This window comes from Synchiropus splendidus, chromosome 19, assembly GCF_027744825.2.
Source record: "Synchiropus splendidus isolate RoL2022-P1 chromosome 19, RoL_Sspl_1.0, whole genome shotgun sequence".
Taxonomy (NCBI): Eukaryota; Metazoa; Chordata; class Actinopteri; order Syngnathiformes; family Callionymidae; genus Synchiropus; species Synchiropus splendidus.
In genome coordinates this window covers 3,052,898-3,063,128 of record NC_071352.1, presented here as the reverse complement: position 1 = coordinate 3,063,128, position 10,231 = coordinate 3,052,898, and the positions used below count along the sequence as shown (strand labels likewise).

General features: G+C 44.1%; 1 protein-coding gene across 1 annotated transcript; it reads left to right on the top strand.

Annotated features, from left to right (window-relative positions):
- The first annotated feature begins 760 nt into the window (after window positions 1-760).
- On the top strand, window positions 761-6,199 carry gps1 (G protein pathway suppressor 1). Its single transcript, XM_053851661.1, has 15 exons — window positions 761-808; window positions 874-940; window positions 1,557-1,649; window positions 1,721-1,902; window positions 2,207-2,371; window positions 2,493-2,628; window positions 3,062-3,139; window positions 4,111-4,171; window positions 4,234-4,319; window positions 4,457-4,551; window positions 4,613-4,718; window positions 4,988-5,068; window positions 5,237-5,374; window positions 5,445-5,579; window positions 5,931-6,199. Exons 2-15 carry the CDS (start codon window positions 908-910, stop codon window positions 6,003-6,005), a joined length of 1,464 nt encoding a protein of 487 aa, XP_053707636.1. The 5' UTR covers window positions 761-808; window positions 874-907; the 3' UTR covers window positions 6,006-6,199.
- Window positions 6,200-10,231: the final 4,032 nt, after the last annotated feature.

The following is a 10,231-nucleotide window of genomic DNA, read 5'->3' as shown; positions in this document are numbered from 1 at the left end:
ACACACACACACACACACACACACACACACACACACACACACACACAATTCAATTGAAAGTCAGAGTCATCAGATAATAATTAGATGTAGCCGCAAAAGGTTTCTTACAATGAAAGGAATGATCATTTATGTGATCAAGTAGTGCAGCAGTAGCACAAAACTATCAGTTCCACATCTGCAGTTGCAACTCACACACGATGGCAGCTTTGGCACCTGTAATTACCGATTTTGAATTGATAAAAAAGAAAAAAAAAAAACCATAGTAAAATTTAAGTGACTGAATGAAAATGCGTCGTTGATTTACCATCATTGAGTGGGACACGCGCTTAGGTAGATAAGGACGGACTACAATGAAAGATTCATAGCTTAAATACTATAAATAGCTTTGATAATGAGGATTGTGAGCCCTGACGTGCAGTGATGGATATCGAGCTCACAGAAGACTTGGTCAGCATTCACTGGCTAGAGAGAGATTTGGAGTCACACTGTTGCGCAAACCTCTTAAATGACGCTGAATGTCAAGGACTTTTTATCGGACAACATGAAGCCTTTGTGGAGAAACATACCAATCACGTACACGTACATTTCTCAGGATGGTCACATTTTATCATGTACATAATAATAATGATGTATGCTTTGTTATGATTTATTGTTGTTTCTTTTTTTTAAATTAATTTCGCCCATATATAATACAATAATAATAATACTAATAATAATGGAGGTTCCGAACTACTTTGCGTCGCGAGATGCGGCCCTGCGCATGCGTCAAACTGCGCCTTCCCGCGAGCCGTAGTGTCAAGTACTTCCGGTGAGAGGACAACAAGGCCGGGGGCCCTGCTGCTGGATTGTGACACATCTTATTTTATCACGCAGGTCTCAGTTCCGTAGCGAGAGTAGGGAATAGAAGATGCCTTTACCCGTGCAAGTGTTTAACTTCCAGGTAAGTCTTCACGTGCTTGCGAGAGACAGGACTAGTGACAGCTTACAGCTAGCTAAAGCTAATGAGCTCTTGCTGGTGGACTGTCTGGAATCTAAGTTTTCCAAGTTCTTCGTACGTGTTATTTGAAACTACTTTAACATAGGTTTCATTTTAGGCGATGTCAGTATTGTTGTGGTTTTACATACGCACACAACCGAAGCCTTGTTTGTTGGCTACTGCTTTGCACTTACGGGGGATTTTTCTTCATTCTGTAATGTTATCGAAATGTGATGTTCCTATTCTTTTCATACTGACACATTTAAAAGCAGGTCTAAGAGTCTAGAGGAGAGTTGAATCTCACCGGTTTATTTGCAAAGCTACCGTGGCTCTTTTCTTTTCACATGACGAGATCTGTATCGTGCCTGTTTTAACGTGTCAGGCCATCAGATCTGGTTAATTAGGTCTTTGATTGAATTCTTGCAGTAAGTGCTAATGTGAAGGCAACATGAGATGACTCTAGACATGAGTTCGATTACTCTACTTTCGTGACGGTTAGCACGCTCACAATATTAATTGTATGGTTCATTGATAACCACGAATTTAGTTCAGTTTCGTTTCATACCGTGTCGTCTGTTAGGGGGCTGTGGAGCCAATGCAGATTGATGCAGACCCCCAGGAGGACCAGCAGAATGCGCCAGATACAAACTACATCGTGGAGAACCCAACACTGGTAATGGACAAATGCATCTTTAAAATGGTGACTCGACACTCTTCACTTCTCATGTTCTTAACTTCGTACAGGACCTGGAACAGTATGCCACCAGCTATAAGGGGTTAATGCGCATCGAAAGACTTCAGTTCATAGCAGAGCATTGTCCTCAACTGCGAGTCGAGGCTCTGAAGATGGCCCTTACCTTCGTCCAGAGAACATTCAATGTCGACACCTATGAAGAAATCCACAGAAAACTTACAGAGGCCACACGGTAAACCTGCAGTCTCGAGATTCTCTGATGATTATCATGTGCAGCTTTTCAAGTGCTCATTGGAGTTGCTGTACTCTGTTTTCAACAAGAAGTAAGGGTGTAGGCCAGAGCTTTCAGGCTTTCAACATTTCTCTTTCAACCTTCAGGATGGTTGCATTTATAGGTCCAGATGTGGCTGCTTTATGCTGATGGAAGTTTTTGCTGGATTTAGATGAAAGAACCCGTGAACTGTGTACATGAACATTGTGCACCAACCATTATGATAGAAAAGCTAAGAATGGTGGACTGTTGTTCCTCTCCTCAGTGAAGTACAGGGAGTTCCTGACACTGTGCCAGAAGGTGCTGTGGTGCCCCCTCCTCTGGATTCAGCGTGGGCTGAGTCAACACGGAAAAAAGCTCTGCTTAAACTGGAGAAGCTGGACACTGACCTGAAGAATTACAAAGGCAACTCTATCAAAGAAAGCATCAGGTGCCAGCCACTTCTCAAATCTGAAAAGTCTTGGTGGATTATTGAAGACACTTTATAGCTTTCACAGCTCTGTGAAGATAAATGATGAAACTTTATTGATCATCTTTTTCTCGATCACCAGGAGAGGCCACGATGACTTGGGTGATCACTATCTGGACTGTGGAGACCTCAGTAACGCCCTCAAGTGCTACTCAAGAGCCAGAGACTACTGCACTAGCGCCAAACATGTCATCAACATGTGTCTCAATGTCATCAAGGTACAGCCAAACAGTCGAAACGGAGCGTGTGCGTTGCGCAGGGGTGTGTCTACTAATGGCGGAGAAGATGTGTCTGACGGACAGATGACGACGTGCATCGTACATGTGTCATGGTCCTCTGAGTCACGTTGACAGAAACAGTTGTGTAGCAACACATGATGTCAATACAAAAGCTCTGAAGTATGGGCTTCTAATTTGACGGCATCCACCGATGCGTAGGATTGACTGAGAATGAATGTTGCCAAGCGCAAGCGTGGTTCCAAGTGCTCAGCCAGTGTGGTAGCCTAGCAACAATCAAGGCATGTGAGAGTAGCACTCCAGGAATATGTGGCTTTTGGTGACTCATAACTACTGAGTGGCATCTTTTTTACCAGCAGCGAAAAGCATCAGCTGATGCGTCTCTTAATGATGGCCTCCTGCTTTTGGCTCACAGGTTAGCGTTTACCTACAGAACTGGTCCCACGTGCTGAGCTACGTGAACAAGGCGGAGTCGACACCAGAAATTGCAGAGGTGAGGCGAACTGACCTTGTTCAATAATGAAAGAATATGCCTTTTAGAATGGTGAGCAAACGTACTAAATGCTTGATCCATTGTTCTGAACTTCATCCACAGTAGAATTGCGTCCCATTTTAGATTTTGACCCTTATGAGACCCTCAAGTATAAAACTAGTCAGAAATGTTTCTGATAAGTATTCATTTCCCCCACCACTAGTTCAGCTCTAAAGATAACTACAGTTCTTGTAGTTATTGGGGTTCTGTGTTCCTTTATGAATTATATTGAGTGACTATACATTAAGTCTTTTATAAAATGAAATATGTCAAACAACAAATTCTCTTAAAAAATGTTAATTACAGTCATTAATTTTCTATTAAGTTAATCTTTTTTTCCATTTTCCCCTGCTACCAAAGTATTCTTTCCCCTCTTGTTATTTTAAGGCTGTTTTTTCTTTGTCTTGACCTCCTAGAGCCAACGCAGTATAGGGAATTAGGCTGTGACTTGATTGCCGTTTTAAATGTTTTTATAATTCAGAAACCTCTCATGTGTGGTGTCGAGTTCTTTTCACATTCATACAACACGATCGCGACACATTATTATCATCACTGAAGTTATTCATAGTCTGAGTCATTACATTACAGTTCAGCGCCGAAGAGAGCAGAACAGCATCAGCTTGACTGCTGGGGTCCATCTGAGACTTACAGATCTGACTTACTCTGAAGTGGGAAATTCGAACCCGTGCTGGGACACTTGAAGCCATTTTTAAATGTGATAATTAACATTTGCAACATGTGAAACAAAAGACAATTGTGAAGGTACTATGGTTGTTATTTTGCCGTCCTGGTTTGCCGCGATGGTTTAATGTAGAGGCCCGGTGACTGGCAAAATGTTCTTGTCACATCCAGTCAGGGTTTGTCCTCTGAAACGGTGCCATCGGGGAAAAAAAACGAGACTTCAAACCGTTGCTCTTCTTGCTTTCCCACAGCAACGGGGGGAACGAGACAGCCACAATCAAGCTGTCCTCACCAAACTGAAGTGTGCTGCAGGTCAGAGGAGAGGTTCAAGATCACGAGTGAGCCGCCGCCGCTGATGATGGCTTCTGTTTCAGGTCTGGCAGAGTTGGCGTCGAGGAAGTACAAACCTGCCGCCAAGTGCTTCCTCCAGGCTTCTTTTGACCACTGTGACTGTCCTGAGGTCAGTTCAGTCTTTTGGTTTTTTGAAACTCTGTTGCTTTCACTGTTTGAAATGCTAACAGTTGCCAACAATTTTCACGAGTTACAATGGTTTAACTGAAAGTTAAGTCTAGTAACGGTCGACCTGCGTTTCTTCAGCTGCTGTCACCCAGTAATGTAGCTGTGTACGGAGGGCTGTGTGCGCTGGCGACATTCGACCGTCAGGAGCTGCAGCGGAATGTTATATCGAGCAGGTAGCATTGAAGGAACTCACCTTGTGATGAAGGTGCACAAGTTAATCTTCTCCTGTTGCAGCTCTTTTAAGTTATTTCTGGAGTTGGAGCCCCAGATCCGTGACATCATCTTTAAGTTTTACGAGTCCAAGTATGCGTCTTGTCTCAAACTCCTGGATGAAATGAAGGTAAACAAAGTGCATTTGTTGCAATTCTTGAGAGCTTGTCGACTGACTTTAGAAAGTTGTGTGACCGTGTATAAATAGCTGTCCTTTCCCCTGGAGGACCGCAGCTGAAGTTCACATGGGACAAAATAATGTTTCTATTTGTGGATTTGAGATGACTTTGAACGTCTCTCAGCTATCTTCAGCACAATTTGGTGCAATAGTGTGTGGAGGAGGTTTAGCATGTGTGTGGTGTTGACCTCTGCGTGAGCTGCGGTGGTGTGTCTCTGCAGGACAACCTGCTGCTGGACATGTACTTGGCACCGCACGTGAGGACGCTGTACAGCCAGATCAGAAACAGAGCTCTCATCCAGGTGGGACACAGAATTTGTTTTTGTTTTTAATGCAAATGAGGCATTGAACATAACATTGATATATCATGTGTCAGTTCATATTGGAAGCGGATGTGTCCATGTCCCCAGTTGAAACCTCAAATCCCGCTGTTTGTTTAAATAAGTGGCTCTGAACTGCTCTGTGTTCAGTATTTCAGCCCGTACGTCTCGGCAGACATGACGAAGATGGCTCTGGCCTTCAACACCACAGTGGCGGCGCTGGAAGATGAGCTGACTCAGCTCATCCTGGAGGGCCTCATCAACGCTCGCATTGACTCTCACAGCAAAGTGAGTCTTGGGCCAGTGTTCAGCTTTTCCTGACATGGTCGGTGTTGACCGCCTCTGGGCCTGGTTTCAGATTCTATACGCAAGGGACGTGGACCAGAGAAGCACCACCTTTGAGAAGTCCCTTCACATGGGAAAGGAGTTCCAGAGACGTGCCAAAGCTATGATCCTCCGAGCTGCAGTGCTGCGCAACCAGATCCACGTCAAGGTGAAGCAGATGATGCTTGTGTTGCTCCAAATATGATTCAAGACAACTGTCCTGTGTGTTTGGGACAGGCTGCTTGAAAAAGGAAAATATGCGTAACACAATATATGAGTAACAGGAGTCGGCTAAATGTTTTGCTGGCGAATTACGATGTAAACTACATTGTATCATAAACATGTGGAAATTGTGGGTTTACCTCAAGTAAAAAAATAAAATTCAATTGAGTCACACACAACAAATAATGTTAATAAAACAGAAGTTGATGTTCAGATATATACTGTTTTTAAAGTCAAACCTGATGACTTGAATATTTCTGATGTGTGAGAGTCATGTGTGTTGTGTGTACATCCTCAGTCCCCCCCCAGAGAAGGCAGCCAGGGAGAGCTGACACCAGCCAACAGCCAGACCAGGATGAGCACCAACATGTAAGCTGGAGGAGCCCCGCCTCGTACCCCGACTTCACCTCCTCTTCTCCTCCTCTCGCTTCAAGACCGAACAGCACAGACTCACAAGGTTGCTATTGTGTGGACACGAGAAGGTCTCAGTACCAGAGGGAGATGCATTTGTGTTCACGCACTCATTTTTCATCACAAGCTTTTAAAATAAATGACCACCAAACTCTCTCTCGCCGGATACTTTCCTGGTCTTCTCCCGAAATGTTTATTCCTCTGGACTGACTTCCCATACCGAGTGCCGCAAATGTGCGTACCATCAGCTGTTGATCACAAAGTGCAACATGGTTACGAAAACATGGAAGACACTCCGAAATGACTCTGTAGTCAATTAAAGCATATGACAACAAACTGTTTAGGACTTTTGACTCTTGCAATAGTTTAACTTTTGGCACAGTAATGAGTGTGTCAAGAAGCAGTGCCAGTACTTTTTCTTGGCTGATTTTACAGGTCCTTTTGAGTCTCTTACTCAGTAGCATTTGTCTGAAGCAAAGCCTCGTATAAACGGATGAATTTAAGAGCTGCCTGGCAGGGAAAATGGTTCAGCTGGTTAGGACATTGGACTTGATATTGTTGGTTATATCTTTGCCAGGTTTTTTTCCATGTCACATTCTTTTTTTCATGTCTCACCGCAGCTAGTTAGAGCTTGGATTCAAGCAGGTTGGTGTTCATTTCGTTTTTTTTCTCGGCTGGATAAGCTGCACTTTCTTATATTACAGTACCATGTGCCAAGACGAAGAAACATATTTGGAAAACAACATTCCATCAGAAATCCATTAGTTATTTTAGAACATAGTTTTATCCAAAATAAACTTTCTTTTTCATTAAAACATTTCATGCTACACCATGTTTATATGGCAATAGATGACTCAAACCGCCCAATGTTTAAGTAGGAAAACATTTTTCAGCAGCTTTCAAGCGCAGACTTGGAGCATGTTTTTAGCTGTAAATGAGAGATCAACCGCTGGGTGGCAGTAATGAATCACTACTGGCGCGCTGAGGCCGCCATCACTCTCCCAGAACAGATGTTCATAAATCTGATTCTTCCTGACACCAAAGTCATGTGTGAATGAATGAGATCCAGAGGGCGGCCCGTTGATCTTGAGCTGTCACCGTCATCGCTGAACATGTGACGTTTGTTGCTCGTGTCTGTCCACCACAGAGTTGAAATGTTGATGCTAATTACAGCCTGTGAGTTATGAAAATGACATCTTTTCCACTAGGTGACTGAAGATCTTTAGAAGGCAGAAGTGAGTTTTTATGGGAGAGAATCTGATGCACAGGCGTGTTTGTGTTCTGTGTTATGACTGTCGGTCATGAAACAATAACAAACCATCAGAGCCAAAAGCTGCCACTGACAGTGAAACATGACTCTCATTAATAGTCATCATGAGAGGCATGTTGAAGAAACATGGTCGTAATGAATTAGTTATTTTGCTCACTCTTCACCTCCAGGCTTCCTCCCTGTTTTTCATCCACGGCTGTTTTGTTTTTCACTTCACACAACAGACAAATATCCCTGATGGCCACCATCCCACAGGCTAGGATTGCCCTGCACTTAACAACTGAAGCTTGACCCATATTTGAATTATTTCACAAAATCACCCAAGGATATGAGGCCCAGCTTTATGATGGTGAGTAGTTCCCGGGCTGACAGCATGTAGTAAGCGCTCATTGTTTTGGTTTAAGCTCTACACAACGGCGGAGACTGAGGGACATTTGGACGGATGGAGTCTTGAGTGGGAAAGGTGACTTTATCTGAACGACGGGGGAGGGAATATGATGACACACACACTGCGTACAGTGGCGGGCGAAAGCAGGCTAAAGTGATAGGTGGAATTGGTGAGAAAGTCACGGTTGTCCAGGCATCCTGAGGTTCGTGGACAGACAACCTGGGAAGACTGACGACCAGAGGAGGAGAAGAAGAGGTGGACAAAACAAAGGCATTTGGCAGGAAGACACAGAAGAGAACGCTGGAAGTCAAAAATAGACAAAATAGAAACAAAAGTGTGTCGTAACATCATCACAGCTAGTTACTGTTGAACTTACTGACAGGGTCACTCTATAGGTTCAAAGAAAGTTCAGCATTTAGTGTGTGAATGTTACCTAGTGATTGTGAAAATGAGCTGGAAAAGAATTAATGTTCTATTTGTCTGTGTCAGCTTTTGCTGGTGGCTCTGTGTGGCGCTGCAGTCGTTCCTTGGTGACATGGATGTCCTGCTCCGCTGAAACGACTGCGGGGAAAATTGGGGCACAGCAGGCAGTAATTGAACTGTGGAACAACGATAATGCCGAACAAGTCTTTGAAGGCTTTACAGCCTAGGAATGATAAACGGCTCAAATAGCGTCGCACAAGTTTTGCTCTCTAAGGAACATGGCCTATTTTAAAGGCAGACAGTGAGCTTTGAAGAACCGCTGGCAGAGATGAGATAAAGAAGTGAGTCCGGGGATGAGTCCATCAAGAGAATTTGGCCATGACCCCTGGTCAGAACGGCTGATAATAGTCTGGTCATAGTGACACTATCATCATGACCTGGAGACTGAGATGAAGGGGGTGATAATCTGTTGAACCAAGACTGAAAATAAGGTCTCATTAAATGCACAGGAAAACAAGAAGCAGTCCAGTTCCTTCTTATCGTGTCAGCATGATTTGGGCTTCCGTTGAAAACAAAACCATTGTTTGTTACCTCAGAATTGTGAAGGTCAGCCTGTGACTGGCGAGTGCATCGTCTACTCCTGACTCCACAGCCTCCTCTCATCTGAAGTCGCACATCCTAAAAAAAACCTCTTCAGTTTCTGTCAGGGTAAAAGTGAGAGTGATTGAAAGAGCGTGACTGTGAACAGATAGACGTAGAAGAATGAACACGGCGACATAACAGCATCTGTCAAACACGATCAGCCTCACTGCCTGCACCGAAAAAAGTGAGGACGGATGACAAGCCGAACAAAAGCAGTGTCAGACGAGCACACGGCTTGAACAAAAGTTAGAAATGAACAATGTCAGTCACGGTGATTCAGGCTCACTTTGCCTGATTGTAGTCAGTCGAGGCCTCGGGTCTTAATCAGCGTCACTCAGCTGAAGGCTCATCTTGCTCATCAGCTTTTATTTGGCGGGGAGCAGAAAACAGCAGAGGAAGACAGGCTCTGTTTGGGCTCACCTGTGTACACACGTCCTCACATGCCACGACTGACACCAGCACCAACCTCTTTGGTTGATTGGAAGGAGTCCTCGCAGCATCAGCACCAATTACAGCGACAACATGACACAAACGCCTCAATTCCCAGGTTATTTCAGTCCTCACACACCCATTTCTGATTTATGAAGTAGGCGAAGCTGTGAGTCTTATTTTTTTGATATATGCTGAGATGCTTGTTTTCATTCTGACAACTCGACTTCCAACTTTAACTGGGCCTTGTTCTCTCCGCCAAGGAGGTTATGTTTTCGTTGGTTGGACTGTGTTCAGAATAACTTGAAAAGTTCTGGATGGATCATATTCAGGGAATATGATTCAATTTTAGGAATGACCCAGCTCACCAGGATTCTTTAACATTGGGAGAGAGGAGCATTTTCATTTTTGGTGTGTGTAACTTCACTGAAATAGTCGAGGAAAAAATACAGGACAAGTTCTTCAAGTTTGGATCATGTGGTGCACTTTTGATGCAAATTCCATGCCACAGATCATCTCCTCTCTTCAGTTCTACTCCAGCACGGGACACTTCTTCTGCTCTCATGATGTCTCTCCCTCCTTCATTTCAGGTTGTCTCATCTCAGAGGAGCCTCAGCTCTGACATCCAACCCCTCCCATCTGACACAGTTGGACTTGAGCTTCAGAAATACAGGAGGACCAGAACTGGAGCTGCTGTCTGCTGTGCCGGAGAGTCCAGAGTGGAGGATGACTCTCAGGTATGGACAGAGCTTCAGGCTGGACCCTGATCCAGAAGCATTTTCTCATGTTTGGACAGCAGTTTTCAGGGAAAGATTTGATCATTTTCATGGATCAATGCACCAGACTGCTGTCAGAATTGTTAGAACTCAGATACTTAGCAGCTGCAGCAGAATAAGTAAAAACCCCAACATGAAAGAGGCCGTGTGGCAGAGCAGCAGACTGCAGTCGCATGAATAATTAGCTCCCTTATTAACCAGCCTTATCTTGTTGTTGTTGTTGTTGTTGTGCTGCTGCTGTGTGTGTGTGTGTGTGTGAG